The 18,463-nt window shown below is 50.1% G+C and overlaps 1 protein-coding gene across 2 annotated transcripts in view; it reads left to right on the top strand.

Annotated features, from left to right (window-relative positions):
* Positions 1-18,463, top strand: part of BTBD9 (BTB domain containing 9) — a 458,630-nt gene that overhangs the window by 423,843 nt on the left and 16,324 nt on the right. For both annotated transcript variants that reach the window (XM_028509172.2, XM_036024064.1), the window contains exon 10: positions 12,652-12,730. In XM_028509172.2, the coding sequence (XP_028364973.1) occupies positions 12,652-12,730 (79 nt within the window). The remainder of the gene's footprint in view (positions 1-12,651; positions 12,731-18,463) is intronic.

Raw genomic sequence — 18,463 nt, 5'->3', positions numbered from 1 at the left:
TCCCACTGCCACCTTAACCCCCACAGGTGTTTTCAGTCAGAGGTTTGAGGTTTTATTTCCCCGGGCTGGACCCCTGGGTTGCATGGTCGGTCTCACTCTCCGGTTGTTCCCAGTTTATCTGCACATGAATTTGGGACTACCCATTCTACCAGTCACCACCTCACCAGGTCCTCCAGCCTCTGTCTTGCCTCATTCACCAGCCACCACCTTGCCTGGAGTGCTCTCCATCTGGCTGCCCATCTCTGCCCCTCCTACCGGTCTGGATGAATGTTTCTTCTTTAACTCTTTGGTTGTCAGACTTCCATATAATTTGATTTTCTTGCTGTTCTAGTTGTTTTTTGTTTTTACATGTGCTGTCCTTCTTTTGGTTGTGTAAGGAGGCACAGTGTGTCTACCTACATCTCCATCTTGGCCCGAAGTCCCGTAACATAAAATCTTTACACCTAAAAAACCCAGCTATGTTGGGCAGCTTCACCAGAGAAACCAATGGACGAGGCTCCTGAGTGGGGAACGAGATGGGAGCCATTAGGCTGAGGCCCTCAGATGGCCTGTGACCTAGCTGGTGTTGGGAGGGTCTGGAGGGACCCCGACACTGGAACAGTAGGCCTGCAACACATTCACCCACTGCTGGAAAAGCCCCAAGTTTCTCCCTCATGCCTGTGGTCTCTTGGAGGAGGCTGATGATTAGCAAGGCTAACAGTCATTAATTATAAGAGCCAACTGTGACAGAAACCCTATTAGGAAGAACTTCTCTTCAAAAGACTTACCAGACATTTAGAACTGTCCGCTGGTTTAAATTTGAGAGGGAAGCCATTAAACCTTGTAAGAAATGCCAGACCCCTGATATGATTGACTCAGCTGCCCCAGCTTCTACACCACACAAAAGCTCTCGCCTGGACGTAGAGATGTGCACAGCTGTGGGTGTGCGCACACACCCAAACACACCAACTTCCCATCACCAGTTGTGTACAAACATGAATAGAGAAGCAGGAAAAAGCAGGAATTTTCTTTTTTTTCTGCAGGATACTCAAAATCATTGCGTTTGTAGCACAGCTGCTGCTGCAAAAGAGAAAAGCACTTGGCCCCAGAGTCTGTTTATGTGTTGGAGCCGAGAAAGCGATTTTTGTGGCAGGGAGCTCTGAGTGAGGCAGACAGAGTCAGAGAATGAGGGAGGGAGATAATTATCTAAATTATGTTCGTGCTATTATCGAAGACGAATATAGTTAAAATGTAATTAAATATGACGGGCTAGCAGGATGTAAGCCAAGCTTTGGAATGCTAATCATCAATTACTGCACCCCCTTGGGGGAATCGAGGAGCGCTCTCTGGCTGCGAGTGGGAGCAGGAGCTAGGGGATGGGGACTGCGTGAGATTCAGAATATTAACACAGCCACCCTCTCCTCATGCCCCCCCACATACTCACTCAGACACTCCACCAATGTCCCCGGGACACATACTTTCCTGTAGCTGCCACAGGGTTAGAAGCTCTCAGCTCAGCTCATGAAGAGCTGGCTGGAGGGTCCTGACCTTCTCTTTGAGAGGAAATTCCTCTAAAGGGGAAAATTATGCTATGAGCAGGGAAGGCAAAACCCGAGACTGGCTCAGGTTAGAGCAGTAAAGGCAAGTGCCCTCATTCACCAGAGAGGCCTGAAGTTCTCCTCAGCCACCTAGGTCCAGCAGCCCCAGGGGCAGGAGGAACCTAGGGGAAGGCTGAGCTGGACTGTAATTAGGAGGAAAGATGACCCGTATCCATTCCAGGAAGCCACTCCCCACTGCCCCATCTCCAGCAGGAGGAAGGGCGCCACCTTGGCTGTGTGTTGAAATCCCCCAGGGAGCCCATGCTGGACTCATGCAGGGCCCACCCAGAGGTTCTGGGCTCCAGCTGGTCTGAGGCACGGCTTGGAGCTGGGGCTTTAGAAGCCCCACAGGAGCACCTGAAGACTATCTATCAGCTGTTCTGTCCTTCCCGGAACCTCACTGGTGCCTCTCTTGAGGCTAAGAAGAGAACAGCGTTAAGAAGATAAATTCTTCTTTTTAACTGAAGCATAATTTGTGTATCAATTCTCGTGCCAGATCCCCCAAAGAACTTTGTGGTGGTGTGATTCCTGTGCAACAGTTAGGAATTTAATTTATTCCATTCACCACCACCTGAGTTCTGTCTCTGCTTGGACCAGGTGGGCAGCATGAGCTGGTGCCAGGGCAGGCTCCAGGGAGCGACGGAGGCCACTGGAAGCTCGAGGGCCTGAGTCTGTCACAGTCACCTCAGCTCCCGCCAATATCGTCTTTGTGGAAAAGAGGATCTGAAGATGCCAGGTCTCCTAGTTTTCAAGAGAAACCAAAATTTTGCATTCTTATTTGAAATCTCCCATTTTTAAGAGGCAACTAGCTCAAATTTTAAGTACGTAGCAAACCAGCAAAATGTCTGCAAGCCTCCCATGTGTGACCTTTGCTCTCAGTATGCGTTAGGCTGATCAGCATGTGACTAAATGATCTCCAATGCTGGTGGCTCCTAACAAGCTGTTTTCCTGCCACCTCAGGTCTGCAGTCCAGTTAGTCAAATTGGTGCCAGTTTACCTAAGCCTGACACATAGAGGGCTCTCAATAAGTACTTGTTGAATGGATGGGCAGACAGGATGAATAAGTGAGCCTAAATTCCCTGCAAATCAGGGCAGTGAGCCAGCTATAAAATCCGGTTGAGGCATCGTGCTAGACAAGAGAACTTCCTCCCGGTGCCAGATTAGACAGTGAGATCTTCACCGAGGCTTCAGAGATCTGGGGACTGGGGAGCTCTTTGAAGGGGGTTCAAGGATCTGGGCTGACTCCACTGCGGACTCCGCTGCATAAACACCCTCTCTGTGCCTCTGGAGCAAGGGAGGGAGTCCCCAGGATGTGCCAGGCTGGGAGCCACCGGGGAAAAGCACCCAGAGCCCAGTCTCAGGGCTGTGACAACTCGAGAATTCCCGCCTCACCCAGTCTTGTGGAAGACACACTCTCCCTCCCATGCCCAGTCTATAGCGTGTCTTTAGATATGATTAAAGAGATGGCTGTTGTGGTCCTTGGCCCATTTCAAGGGCGAGGAAGACAATAAGAATAGCTTGCTCTGAGGGATGGCAGGCAGCTGTGGGGTCAGCAAGAGAGGCACACTCATAAAGAACTGTCAGAGCGGTCGGTCTTCAGGCCGATCTGGAGGCTTGCTCAAGGCCACACGGCTTACAGAGGGTGCCACCCTCACTGCATAAGCTCAGCTGATAGGAAACAGCCTTTATTATTTCCTCTTTTTTCGAGAATCTTTTTGGAAGGTTCATGTTTGCCTTCCAGCCTTGCTTCCAAAGGTTGTAAATAAATCTGTTTCCCACGTCCCCTTTCTGTCCCTCATCGCCGCAGGCGTTGCTCCCTTTCTTGACTCTGCTTTGCTTCTTTTTTTTTTTAACTTTCAATTTTTTTTTACTTTTATAAAAGTTATATATGTGCATAGTTTTAAAAGTCAAGTAGAACCACAAGGTTTGTAACAAAAAGCAGCAATCCTTGCTTCACTCTTTTCTACCTCAGGTCCTACTCCCCACAGGCAACTTCTTTCCTTCTTCTCCTTTTAAAAAAAGTTAATATTTTGAAAAGATTATACACTCAAAGAAAATGCATTTAATATGGTTTAAAAGTTAAAAACTGTGGAGATTGTGTAATGTCTTCCTCTCACATTCCTCACACCTCTTCCTCCAGAGATCATAGTTGATGCCTAAATAGATGTGTGTATTTCCCTGTGTTTTATACCTTGAAGATCTCCAGAGTCTTGTCCCCACCCGGTGACTGGTTCTCTCCTCTCTCTCCTCCAGCTTGCTCTCTGTTTCTCCCTCTCCTCCCTCTCCCTCTCCCTTCCCCCAGACAGTTCTAGTCTTTATTTTTGTTCAGCTGCTAGCCTGTCCTAGTAGGGATAGAGATGTGCCAGAATTTACTTAGCAGTGTCCAGGGATGGGCATTAGGTTGACTCTATTCTTGTGCTCACACAGGGCCGCTACAGGGTCCTATTCCTGCTGTGTCCCCACGCTGTGAGTGCGTCACACGCCACAGCAACGTGGGAGGAGTTGCTGCTCGAGGGGCGTGGACATTTCAAATACTGCTGCTTGGGGACATGTCAGTTTAACACCCTCCTGGCCGTGTGACAGTGACAGTTCCTCCACTTGTCCCACATAGCATGTGATCAGACTCAGATTTGGGGGCAAACATGTCCATTTGTTTTAAACTTTTATTTTTCTTTTCTTTTTTTTTTTTTGGTCTATACACTCATGTTTCTAAACTATACGCTTGTTTTATTTCTTAATTCTGTTATCAGAATTATCTATCGTCTTCCTACTTTGGAAGATAGGGATTTGGCTTTGTTGCCCTTCCCCCTGGCAACTACAACACTCTCCTCCTCTCTCCATCCTCCCTCTCTAGTTAGAGCAGTTTTTCTTTGTGTCATTTATCACAGCTGCTGGCGTGACTAAGTGACTGTTGTTCAGAGCTGAGCCACGTACTATGTTATGGTCACCTTTCTTTTTTCATTCATCTTTCCTGTAGTTAAAAAATCACTTAGTATTATACATGCATGTACATGTATACGTGTGTATATACATATACACAAATATATGCACATATTTCATTAATTTGCTATGTACTTATCGTTAATTCTTCCACCAAACTTTTTTCAGGGTGATACAGATTCCCTCAACCTGCTCTAACACCTGCTACATCAGTTTAGTTTTGCCCCACCTGAGAAGTCCGCTGGGAGCCCTGCCTTCCCCTCTGTCGGGGCTGCTTGCGCTGTGGTGCGTCACACAGCTCTCCTGCGTCTCCCATCACCCGGGAATTCCCCCGCCTCTCTTTCGTGGCGGAGCCTGTTTTCTGGATTCCATAACTTTCTTTGCCTTTGTTTAGTGCCTTTTTTGATGGAGTACATTTCCAGTAGTTTCTTATGAATGCAGTGGAAGTAAATTTTTTGAGATTTATGCCAGAAAGTTTCTTTGTTCTGTCTTAATACTTGATCATAGTTTGGCTGGGAATAAGCCCTCTGGCTGGGAACTAAGCTTTCCCTCAGCATTTGGACTGAAGGGCTCCATTATCCTCAGACCCCCAGTGTTCCTTTTTAAAAATCCCATTGATTCTGGTTCCCGCGTCTTTATGTTGACCTGCTTTTTAGACCTTCCAGAAGCATTTAGACCTTCTAAAGTTTCTCAATACTATACTTGGGTGTGGGTGTTCTCATTTATTGTAGTGGCCTGTTTAACTTGGAAACTTATGCCCTTCATGTCTGGGAAAGTGCCTCATTTTACTGTGACAATTTTCTGGGTCATATCTTCTCCTTTCTTTTTCTGGAACTTGTAACTGGATGGTGGACTTCTTGGTTTGATTCTCTCTTTCTCTCTCTCTCTTTTTAAATTTTGTTGATTTATTTGAGAGAAGGAGATTTGTTGTTTCACTTATTGATACATTCATTGGCATGTGCCCTAATCGAGGGTCGAACCACAGCCTTGGCCTCTCAGGAAGACACTACGACCAACTGGGCTGCCCGGCCAGGGCTGGCTCTCATCCCTCTTCCCTCTCTCTCTCTCTTTCTCTCCCTTTTATCTTTTATTTTCTATTTTCTATCTTTGTCATTTTGTCTGACATTGTGGGAAATTTCCTCAACTTAAGCTTCTAACTATTTTGTTGAATTATTTATTTCAAATCATAATTTTAATTTATAAGAGCATTTTCTTGTTCTCTGAATACTTCTTTTCATATTATTTTATTCTTATTTCAAACATGTAATAATACTTTCTCTTATCTTTCTGGAGGGAGTATAGGGGTTTTTTCTGAAGTTTTATTCTGCCTTTTGAATTATATCTATATCCTCTGAGTTATTTTTCTTTTCTATTTGCTTTTGGTCTCTGTCTTTCATGTTAGAGTCTTTGATGATCCTTGACTGGCTGTTTACCTTTAAAAGTCAGGCGTTGAGAGAGCTGTCTGGGAGCCTTCTGTGTGGATGGTTTTGTGGGCCTCACTGCAGGTCATCAGACAGGGGTTAGGTTTCCCTGGGGGACCCCTGCCCACTTATTCCGGCCCCGCTCTGGCTGCCTCCTCTTCCTTCCCTGGAGCACTCTTCCAGTTCTGCGTGGCCATTTTCTCCTTTCCTGTGGGTCCTAACTCAGCTGCCCCTGCACCAGAGAGTACTTCTTACAGCTGTTATTGCAGGCAAGGCTCCCTGCTCTGTCTCCTTACACTGCTCTGTTTTTCTCCGTAGCCCTTCTTTAATTCAGATGAATGTTTGTCGTTCTCTTCCACTAGAATGGAAGCTTCTTGAGGGCAGTATGAAACAGGGCCTATTCCATGGGAAGCACTTGATAAATATCAATGAGAAAAAGACAGGAGGGACAGAGGGAAGGACGGTGGATCAGTATCCCAAGATCTTTCCTCTCTGGCTGGTCAGTCTCCTGCCTGGAGGCTTAAGCCTGGATCACAATGGCCTGAATGCCCAGGACTGTCCACCTGGGAAACTCACCTTTGTGTGATCCCTTGCTCTCAGCATTTGTAGGGTCCCACCCTGCTGTGCCTGGTGCTCTCAGAGTCCAGACCCTGTGTGTTCAAAGACTCGAGTGAAATCCCTGTCCACTGCCACGTGGCAGGGGGTCCTTCCCCACTGGGTTGGGAGGAGGACAAGGGAGCTGGAGAGCCCACCTGATCTTTTTCCCTGCTTTCAACTAGTGCTCTTGGTTCAGCCCCCTGCACACCCTCATCATCAGAGGTGGCTGGTGAGTCAAGGACACCAGCCTTTCCAGGTTCTGCAGGGTGAATCCGCCTGCTCCCTATGTGTTTTCTCTCTGAGGTGTTGATGCAGAGAAATGGTAACATCTCCTTATCCTTTCCCTTTCTCTGCTTTGCGCTCATATGTATGTGTGTATGTGTTGTAACACATATATTAGATATGAAGCATTTATTAAGTTTCCTTCCTGTGTTTTTAGTGGAGGAAGCAAAGATTAACCCCTGTGATTAATCTGACGTGTTTCACGCCAGTTTGGCGTGAGGTGTCCCACGCTGGCCAGAGGCTTTCTTGTCTCTGTCTCCCCACCGTTCAGCAGGTCTGTTACAGAAAAATCCTGACCTTCGCATTCTCTTGACAGCACAGGCAGCAGAGTCATGTATTCCCAGAGCCGAAAAGACCGGACACCCTTGGCACAGGATCCGCAGCATATCCAGAGGAGGCAGGACGAGGTTTAGGCTGGAGAGCCACTCTCGGTGGTCTTTCTCCTCTAGCCCTTAGGGGCCTGTGAGGTGGTGTCCTTCATCCAGAGCCATGCACACAACCCTGCACTTACAGATGGCGACATTCCTCCCCCACCCGGCCACTTTCCTCTCCTCCGCTTGCTTCCCACAAAGGCACAGCTGTCTGGAGCAAGCTGCACCACCCAGCGAAACCACACCCCCACCAAGAGGAACTCCACCTTTCCCTAATTTTTGTATTTTCTGTTTAGATAATTCTACCTCCAGCAAATTCTCACATAACACAGATGTAGTTTTAGTCCCTTTCTTCTTCCTCTTTCTTTTTATTTATTTATTTCAAGAACTGTTTAAAATACAGAAAAGATTAAAGAGTAGTATAACATTCTCTCACATACTCATCCCCAGAATTGGCTAGTTCATATTTTCCACATATACTTCAAGTCTTTTTACTTTAATCAAAGAAATAAAACATTCCAGTTAGTGTTGAAGCTGCCTTTGTGCCCCCAAAGCAATCCCACTCCCCACCTCTCCTCGGAGACAGCCACTCGCGTGAATTCGGCATACGTCCTCCCAGAGCATTTAAAAGTATTTACCAGCATGTATGTTTTCATGAGTAACCTGTGTACAGATTTGTGTGTGCAGTCCCACACGGTACGTAGCATCCTCTGACTTGCGTTCAGTAAACCTTGTGTTTTCGAGCCCTCCGCGGAGTGTGTGTGTGGAGAAAAGGAGCACCTGCCGATCCTGCTCCCTGCCCCCATTTTCCATGTGTGTGAATGTGAAGACCTACTGCGAGCAGCCAGCAGTTGTGATGCCTGCTCCCTGTGCCAGGCACCCTCTGTTTGCTCGTTGAATTCTTACCCCAATTTCACACGGGAAACTGAGATTTCAGGGAATTGTCATTCGCCTGAGGTCATCTTGTAATCCACCGTTGTGGGGAGGGTGTGATCTCCAGTCCTGGAGTCCTGACACCCACACTGGGTGAGGTGCTGTAAAACTCTGGGACTCGGGTGGCAGTGAATAGTCAGTGCCCCAGCCCCTCAATCATTTGAAAGTTGGCTCCTGTGGTTGACTCCACTCCATGGCTCTGGGGTGCTCACAGATGACTTACCCTCTCTTGCTGCCTCAGTGTCCTACCTCTGAAGTGGGACTGCAGCTGGTGCCTACCTGCTGAACAGACTGCATTCGGGGCCCGCGAGAAGGGTCATGGTTGTGATGCGCTTGGGAACGGCACAGTGCTCTACAGAGGGCGGCTTTCAGGAGGCCACGCCACTGCCCCCCCTTCTCATGCTCCTTATCGATGGCCCACCTGCCATATTCCAGCCACGTCCCCATGATTTTATATTCATTACAGCGTTTAATCCTCACTCCTCAAGCAGCAGCACTAGGGAGACCATTTTAAATTTCTTGCTTTTCTAGCTTGTTTAATTACCGCTATGGCAACAACATCATTTTTTTAGCTTCATGTATATCATACTTCAGCCTCCTTGTGGGTTAAATTAAGTTTTATGGGTGGGCCTGGGAACCCAATCAAAATGTATAGCTTTATTTCTCTGGAAAAATTCCTTTTGAAGCTTGAAACAACTAATTACAAGGGAAGTTTTAGAACACCACCAGTTCATGAGCTGGGACCACGGTATTGTGTGCACTGTTTTCTAATCAGTTCAAGGAGGGTAGCGGGTCTCCCCGCAGAGATTACAGACTTCCTAAGGGCAAGCACCACAGCTGTGTGGATGCCCATGACATCTAGCTATTTTGTCTGCCTCTGAGAAATGGGTGCTGATGGGGGTGCCTAGGGTTCCCTGGGGACCTCTGCAGGAGTCATTAAATCACACACTGTCCACCTGGATGACTCACGGGTGGGGCCCAGGGGAGCAGTGTGTCTTGCCCAGGCTCACTGAGCTGAATGGTAATTATAGTAGTAATCGATGTTTTACATTTGTGAGTGTACAGGGTCCGGGGCAAATGACGCCCCTGTTTTATTACAAAATCTCTTATTACAAAATCATAAGTTTGTAATTCTGTAACATAGCAGTATCACATTCAAGCACTCCATGTGACATTTTAGGTGAAATGTTCAAATTAAAACTGTAGGTTATTACACCTGTACTATTATCCTACCAACCACCCTCAAGCAGTTGTTACTTCTGCCGGACCCTGTATTTAATCTTCACTGAAATTTTTTTGATGGTTATTGTTGTTATTAGATAAAGAGACTGAAGTCCAGAGAAGGAAGCAGTTTGCCTAAGGTCACGGAGATAATTTCACTTTCACAAAAGAGACATTCACACGCCGACAGCCTGGCTGCAGACCCCAGGCCGTCAGCCCCCGAGCCACACGACCTCTCGCCCACGAAGGACCAGGGCTAGAACCCGCTGTCTGGGCTGTCACCTCAGTGATCCTCCCAACTGGAAACATCTCACGTGCTAATACAGTGATGGCATTTTCAGTTCGTGTCATGGGATCAGTATTAAATCCTTAGGCAGTAGTAAGATGGGTACTTTTTTTTAATGATTACATATACTCCCTATCAAATTCGAACAGTACGAAAGTACAGTACATATCTCTTGAAATTCTTCTATCCAAATCCAAAAGCTTGATCAACATTTCAGCCAGCATTCCTGTTGACATCTTTGACTTCCTGTATGCATAGATACACGTTTACAGTGTGCTGTGAGTGGGACCTCGTTCTGCAACCAGGGGGTGGTAATATGTCCACCAGCACTGGACACATGAGGAATTACAGCTCAGGAAAGGGGATGGACTCCTCTGGTGGACAGCCAGCGAGGGCCGGGGCGGGGCTTCGGGCTGTGCGCGCTTTTATGGTTTGGGGGTAGTGCCCAGGGCAGACACCGCAAGTGTCCTTTGACCCCCGAGGCTCCTATTCAGACACCTCCTCCCAGCCCCCGGGCCTCCCTCTGACTGAGTGGGTGCCACGCCCCGGACGCTGTCTCGCCTGCCGCAGGAGAGATCGGAGTAACTGGGAATACGAGCGTTTCTGCAGCAACCGACAGAAACGGCATTCCAGCCTCTGAGCGGGCTGAGCGATGGCGGGTCCGACCCTGTGAAATCTCGGCCGCAGCCGCCTCCTTCGAGGATGCAGTGATCGCAAACGTGGCTCGGTCACGACGGTGACACGCACGCTCCAGCGCCACCTTTCCGGTGGAGCAGCATCCAAGGTTGTTTTGAAGCCGTTGAGGGGAAATGGAATCTGATATTTGGGGAGGGAGAGAGGCTCATTTACCTCATTCTACCCACTCACTCCCTTCCTACTGATACTTTGGCCTTAGGTTTGGTATCCAGTTTTGCTGAAAATTAAATCATCTATTCAACTCTCAGGCTGTGTTAGTGAAAATGAACTCTAATGTGATTAGATATTAATGTAATGTAATGGAGGATTTGTATTCAATTGAAGCCTTTGGGTCTTATTACTCCACAGATGCTCTCTCCTGCTCAGGCTGCTGCCCTGTCTCCCCAGCAAAGCCCCCAGCCCCCACCCCAGCCCACTGCGGAAGCCTGGGGTCCCATGTGTGGGGGCGGAGAGGGCAGGAGAGCAGCTGCCAGTGAGAAGAAGGCACCCGGATGAGGCCTCACCTGCCTCCCTGGGCCTCTGCCTCTTCCTTGTGGGAGGGGCTGGGCCCGGGAGGCTGAGGGCCCCGCCTGCACTTTCAGAGCCCCCAGCATGTTGTGAGAACCCTGCGCTTACAAGTGTCAAGTTCCACCTCTACATCCAGAAGCACTTGAAGATTTTTTTGGTGGGCCTGGGGATAGAAAGCTAAGAGCAAAACCTTTACCTCCTCCACTCCCACCCCTCCCCACCCCAATCCTTTCTGTGACAGACTTGGACCTAATCGCTGTCACTGGCTGTTGTCACTTATCCTAGTCCTGTTTCCGGTACCTGGGGGGTGGTCTGAGAAGCAGGGACATGATGGGACCTGATGCCCGGCGCAGCGTGGGCCCCCAGACCTGCTAGAAGGACATGAGTCTGTCACGAGTTACACGGACTGGCTAGGAAGTGACAGCTGGGCCTGTGTTGAAGCCCCGCAGGGCCCGCCTGGCCCACTGGCCACAACCCACCCAGCAGGCTGCCCAGGGAGCCGAGCTGGTTGGGAGGAAATCAGCCACCCGCCAAGATGGCCAGGGACGCAAGCTCTGGGGGTGGTCAGATGGCATCACCTTCATGTGTGAGGAATAGCGTTTTTACAAGGAGAGTGATTTTTCTTGTGCTGTTTCCAGAAAACTGCTTTCAGAGGAACACACTTCACACACAGGATGGTAACGACTTTTTAACGACCCTGAGGGCCTGGTGTCCAGGCAGCAGTGCTTCGGTCTCAGTGGGAGGCTCGTAGTGAGAGACAAGATGGAACACCTGAAACCAAAGAGGGAAAAACAAACCACAAATACATATATTTTCTTTGGTAGCACTACTTGGTAATTAGACAGTGACAGGAGACAGCTTCCCAGCAGCTGGCATCTCCACTGTGTGCACAGAGGAGGGATGGCGCAACCGCGAACCCCTCACATTCCTTACAGAAAGCACTACTGGCACGGACGGTCTCGGGGGCTGTGCCCTCCCCGTGCATCCGGGGAGCTGCGGGCGGTAAACCGAGGGCAGGGCTCCTCCTTTCAGGGCTGGTTTAAGGCTGGTCTTTAAGGAACCTGGCCTAGGCCCTGCTGACCCCGAGGAACTGCCTTTAAAATATTGGGGCTGCTTTGGGGCCTGCCCAGAGCCTGGGAGTCTTGAGAATACATCGCTGTTGCCGTGGGGTGCACTGGGGTCAAGAAGGCGGGATGGAGGCCTATGGGAAATGGCCTTGCCCTCCCCCGGTGCTGCCACTTGCAGGGCAGGGCAGGGGGCGTGGTGGTCAGGCGGGAGAGCTGGGGTTTGCACCACAGTGAGTGACCCCACTTCTCTAACCAGAGTGTGGGACTCCACAGCCCTCCCCGCCCTGCCCACAGTCCTGCCCTGATTCAAAACCCTCCCCTTCCTGGAGCCCTCCTGTGCAGCCCGCACCCGCTCGGACGTGGCTGTCCAGCCAGCCACCCTCCGCGGTAGGCCCCGAGTCACAGAGAGGGAGATGTGTCTTATGAACTCCCGCCGACCTTGATCTCTTTTCTGTTAGGCCGCACTCTGTCGTGACGGGAGCTTGGTCTGCACTTGGTGCTTGTTTGTGGAAAGCGTTGTAAGAACCTGTGTCACCTTCACAGAAGGGTAGAAGCACCTTCTGTAATGAGACTAGGGTCTGAATGGGTGCTAGATACTTGCCACCTCCCTCAGCCACACAGCAGGTACTGCCCCGCCCCACCCCCCACCTCTCCTGTGGCACAGCCTGGAGAGCAGAGGCCATGCGGCCCTTCTCCATGTGCTCGGTTACCTGTGCCGTCTAACCAAGCGAATGGCTGTGCTTCCCCTCACAGGTCCTGGCAATCAGTAACTTTCGAAAGACAGCCTGCCTCCTTCATCCGCATCGTTGGAACACACAATACAGCAAATGAGGTAAGGGTCTCCTTTCTCAGAAGATGCTGTGATGTTTCGTGATGCGCAGGTAAATGCTACACCCTGAGTTAAGTGGAACCGTTTGTCCCACCCGCTCATGGCCCGTTGTGGAGACAGCTTGGTACAGAAGAAAGTCCCGCTCTCGCACAGTGGGGATGTCATCATCGTCTCTGAACGTCTCTTCACTGGCAAGTGACAGCCAGCTCCTGTGGCTTTGCTACTCCTCCTGCCTCTGTGGAACTGGAGACCACAGGGACCTTGAGGGGTCAAGTGCCGTGTCCTCAGAGTCCTCCGTCCTCCCAGAGGACAGTTATTTCAGAGGTCCCTTGGCCCTCTGAGGTGGTGTTTAAGGAACCCCAGCCCCACAGGGGTGGTCGTGGTGCACAGTTGCTGGTTTGCTCTCTGTCTGCTCGGTCCCGTGCGGGCTGCACAGAAATGTTTCTGATGGAGCCCCTCCCTCCAGGCCTGCTCCTCCGCTGGCCCCACGCCGGGCCCCCAGGGACAGGCAGTCATGCCAGCGGACCACACTATTTGTAGGTGTCCCTTCACCTTTGGGTTTAATGAGGGAAGAGTGGGCAGGTTGTTTTCACTCATTTCTGGCGCCCGAGGTCAGGGAGGCAGTCCGGTGGGGTGCCTGGCACTGCCATGTTGTTTTGCTGGAAAGGAAATGGTTCAGAAAAAGGGCACGGGGCTCCTCTGGGTTGGAAAAGAGACAGTGCCTACAAGGCTTGCAGAAGCCCAGACACTGAGTGTGAGGGAGGCGCTAGCGGGGACTGCACCGGGGTGGCAAGCGCCAACCGGGACCGAGCCAGGCGCGCCTGGGCTGCGGTCCCCGCAACAGTGTGGAGGCCCGCTGGGCTCACAGAGGCCCGTCTGGGCTCACTCGCACAACTTCAGGTGAGAATAGCATCTGCTTCAGTTTTGAGTTTAAAATAATCAATTCATGGCTCATTCTTAAGCCAGAGAAGACTGGTGTCTAGCCGATTGCCGTGCTGCCAGCTTAGTCTGCTCATCCCTCCCTTGCGTCTGTCAGACGTGTGTTCGGTGCGCACCCCTGAAGGGCCACTGGTTAAGACAGGAACCGGGAGGAACAGTAAGGCTGAAATTTCGGTGGTAAAGGAAAGGCATCAAAATAATAACAGTTCTGCGATTTTACCTTAATGTGGTCTCTCTCACACCTGTATGGACCAGCCTCCCGGGCAGGCAACCAGGGCACCTGCATGGGGCTCCTCGCCCAGAGGGGGACCCTGGGCTGGAGGTGGAATGCACTTCAGCACCACCTTGAAATTCTTAGCAGTTTTGTTGTCGCCGTTTTTGTTTGTAATGAAAGCCCAATGGGACAGCGAAACACCCACCCGGATCTTGGAGCCTCACTCTCAGGCCTGCCTCCGTCCCCTCTCGCCTTCCCAGGACGGGTTCTCAGCTACCCACTCTGGGACCCCCAGTGCCTCCCAGTCACCGCCTCCCTCCACTGCGATGGGCACTGGCACGTTGGCAGGGGTCAGGTTCGGGTAGGAAGCCCGAGTGCGCACAGTCACTGGGTACGGCCCTGGCTCCTGTGTCTGCCCTGGCCTGAAGAGTCCCCTCAGAGAGCAACACAGTACAGAGCAAATGCAAACCCTGTGATAGGTCAAGAGAGAGATTGGAAAAAAGCTTTTTTCCTGCTTTTTGAGTAAGAGGTTTCTGCATGTTACATAGCTGGTCTGAGATTTGTACGTTGTGTTTGTTGAATCAGAATCTCCAGAGTACACCAAGGTTGCTCTGGTACTTCAAAAGCACTTTAAAAAGTGAGAATATTGTGATATTTTATATTCATTTTGCCTTTTTAGTTTTTAGAATAAAAATGATACACCCCTACAATGTGTTTCTTGCAGAGAACTTGTAAATAGAAGCCTGAAACTCTTTTCTTATCTCTTTAATTCAAAACAAACCTGAAAATTCTAAAAGTAAACCAGATGATAATTTATAAAGCACACTGAATTAAAGAATTCTAAACAGCAGTTCATAAAAGCACTTTTTGATGATGTAACAAAAGTAAATTTAAATCTACATTTTAATACATATAAGGATCCCCATATTTTTTTAAATTTTGCCAATAAATGTCAGTCTTTCTTGCCACTTAAATTTATGTTAGCTAAAATGAAATCATTTTATTTGCAGTCACTTGTTTCTTATATAAAACATAAAAAAGACCAGATTTTTCTTTAATTCCTGAGAGGGACTGCGCAATTGTGTGTTACAACAGAAGAAACCCTTAAGGCAGAGGAGGCTGAGAAGCCCTGCAGTGCGTCTGGGGGTCCCCGCCCCTCACCTCGGTGGCCAGATGGGGAATGATGCCCCATCGCACAACTCTGAAGTGGGGGCGCAAGACCTTCTCTCCCTGATGAGTTTCCCAAAACTGTCTGTGCGAGGGGCCCAGCCACTTCAGACCAGCCTGTTTGAATGGGTTGGCCGCTGTGATCTGTCACATTTGGCCGATGAGCAACTTGATCAGCTGCCTTAGTGAGTCAGTTGTTGATCAAGAAAGTAAGTTCAACATAGTGTTGCCCACTGGGAAACATCTTAAATCATTAAATAAATAGTGGCCGATCCTGGGTCATAAGGCAAGATCCATGAAACGTATCATTCCCAGAGCACACAGGAGGCCACACAATACCTGGCTGGGCAGCTCAGTTAGAGCCTTGTCCCCACAAGCAAGGCTGCAGGCTCGATCCCACCAGGACACATACAAAAGTCAACCAGTGAGTGCATAAATGAGTGGGACGACGAGTCGAGGTTTCTCTCTCTCTCTCTCTCTCTCTCTGTCTCTCTCCCCCTTTCTCTCTCCCCCCACCCCCGTTTCTCTCTCTCTCCAAAACCAGTAAAAAAAGGCACGAAAAGTTAAATTTCACTGGGCATCAAGCATGCAGCAAACCATCCCAGAGAGTGTTCTTTACTGCAGCATAACTGGGTTCTGGGACATCATTTGGAGGAAGTAACATCATCTATCTCAGGCATAGCAGGAATGTGGTCAGCCAGTGTGGCAAAGAGGGGCGAGGGGCAAGGGCTGTTGGAAGGGAAGGGGGTAACTTGATTGGCAGAGGCAGCCCTAGAGGAGCACCCAGATGTCACAGACAGCCAGAAAGGAGGCCGGACAGAGTCGGGGGACCAGGATGGCCTGGGGTCCAGGACGTTTCTAATTCCAAGTCCCATGGGAGCGAGAACCATGCCACCAGGAAGTTGGAGCTGGAGCGTCTTCATCACTGTGTGGAGGGCTTGTGGAGGGGAGGCGGGGTTTCCTCGGCCTTGCCACTCAGGGTTGCCTCTCAGGGTTGCCACTGCTGGTTTGCCAAGTGGCATCAGTGGCCTCCCCTTACTCAGAGGCAGAGCCTGTTTCCATGCAGACACTGCATGCTCAGCAGCCCAAAGACTTGGGGCTGGCCTCAGGAGCATAGCTGGCCCTGGTGTGTAGCATGGATGTGAAGCTCGTCTGTGTGACAACAGAGAGAAATGTGGCTAAATAACCTGCCACATCTCCAGGTAATTCTGTCTTCTTCAGGTGCTGGCCCCTCCAGAGAGGGAGGGTGCGAGCAGGGGATGGTGGGGAGCGTGCAGTGTGGAGGCTCCTGGGAGTTGAGGAGCATTCAGAAGAGATGGAGTTGGGCTGTTCTGGCAAAAGGCCTGCACGGTGCCTAAGTGGTCATGGTAACCAGCAGCTGTGCAATGGTGGCTGTGGAAACTGCCCTGACTTTCAAACATCTGGCTGCTGTCGGAGTAGCAGAGGCCTCCCAAGCTAAAGCAGATACAGATTTCCTGCCCTTTGCAGATATGTGTCTGTGTGGCTCCAGGCAGCCTGGCCTTCCTGCACGCAGGTCTCAGCATCTCTCTGCTGCACGTTAATTTCCCTCGCTTCTCTCGATGGGGCAGGAGCTGGCTCGCAGGTGACGGCAGCCTGAGCAGTCTGTGGAGGCTCAGATTTCTTGATCCTCTGTTTTGGCATGCCTCTGATTTCCTGTGGCATTTCATCCCTCTCCTCTGGGAAGTGTATGTCTGCTGCGGGCATCTGTCGCTCATCTTCCTTTGTGAGCACTGCAGCAACGAATTTGTTTAATGTTTCCGCTACCTTTATGACTTCTGTCAGTGAATTCCCTGATGCTTGCCTCTTAAAGATGGCACCATTCCTTCACAACCTCCTGCTCCTGTGTACCCAGTGTCCTCCTTGTCCCTTGCCCTCACTCAGAACAGTTCCCCTTCATCCCCGTGTGCGTGCGCGTGAGCGGTGCCCTGCTCCACTCTCCGCTCGGTGCGCCCGCGTGCCTGGCATACTTTTCACCAGTCTCGTGTTTCCCCCCTGCACTCTCGGGTGCCTGTTTGCACATCCTGTGTGCCCCTCGAGAGGGCTCCTCTGTCGGTCTGCCACACTTGGCACTGGATGGCAGACACATGTCAGCTTGTCCTCCACCACAGCCCCTCGCCCTGCTGTCCTTCAGTTGTTTTCACACGTGTGCTTCTCCCCGGTGCCTGAGCCAGGAAGACCCGTTGTGGCCCCTTCCTCAGTCTCCTCACGGGGTGTCTGGGCCCACCTGCCTCAGCTGCTGATGGACTCTGAGCTCTGCAGGAGGCATTTCTGCCCATTTTCTCTTGTCAGGAAAAGGTTAGAAACTGGCCCTTATCATCACCACCACTAATGTCACTGGATCTGAAGTTTCAGCTGCAGTGACTGTCACAGGGCCACGCTGGTTCTGATACCACACCACTCACGGACCCTTCATTTTGTTTCAGTGATTACCACAGCAAAGCAACAAAGGCCACTTCCACATCCTTAAAGAGAACAGGCGGACCCACGTGAGGCCTGTCCGTAGCCCTATGAAAATCAGCCAGTGTATCAAAAGAAGTAGAAGTTATGTGTTTGTTTGTTTGTTTTGTGGCTTTTATGAAAAGCCGGGTTTGAGAGCAAGTTTTGGTGTGATTTTGTTATTAGGCATTGAGCTCATGGCGCAGACGGCCCCGAGGGTTAAAAAGGACTGTAGGAAAACTAGCTCGGCAGCACAGACAGACTGGGCTCCTGCCCTTGAAAAGCCACGTGAAAGGCTTTGCCGAGTCAATAACGAAGCTGAAGATAGTATTGACAGTCTGCAGCCAGCTCTCAGGGTTCCATTTACTTATCGAACTTATGTAGCGGAGGAGAGAGGCCGTGTTGTGTGTTTATCTTTACATCCCTGGCACCTAGCGTGGTCCTGGCATGTGAGCGCACAGAGCACCTGCTGGCTGCATGAGTGGGTGGGTCATTCGGTCTGTCTGTCCATCTCTGCTTCTCCCCGTCAGCCAGCCAGATAAAGGGAAAGATTTAGTAATTCAGTTTCTCATCATTCCAAGGCAGAGTTTCTGTAGTCACACTGAGGAGTTTCTTAAACCAGAAACTTTTGTAAATGGAAAAATCTGTATGCTAAATACCTCAGCATCTCCTACTTTAGGAGGTATTAATAAATTATAATAACTAATCTTTACTGAGCACTTACTATGTGCCAGGCCCTATTTCAAGCCCTTTATATTTATCGCACTGTGTAATCCTCATGTGAAGCAGGTTCTACTCTCACTGCATTTTAAACATGAGGAAACTCAGTGCCAGGCACTGATGAAGCCGAGGGGCTGTGGGCAGTTCTCATCAGTGCTGTGGCCGTAGAAACGGGACAGTCACTTTGGAGAACAGTTTTCTGCCAGAGTTAAGTATGTGCAACCCACCCCATGACTAAG

The sequence above is a fragment of the Phyllostomus discolor genome, chromosome 4 (genome assembly GCF_004126475.2).
Source record: "Phyllostomus discolor isolate MPI-MPIP mPhyDis1 chromosome 4, mPhyDis1.pri.v3, whole genome shotgun sequence".
Taxonomy (NCBI): domain Eukaryota; kingdom Metazoa; phylum Chordata; class Mammalia; order Chiroptera; family Phyllostomidae; genus Phyllostomus; species Phyllostomus discolor.
Note: the sequence above shows the minus strand (reverse complement) of the source record. Positions and strands in the feature narration are given on the sequence as shown.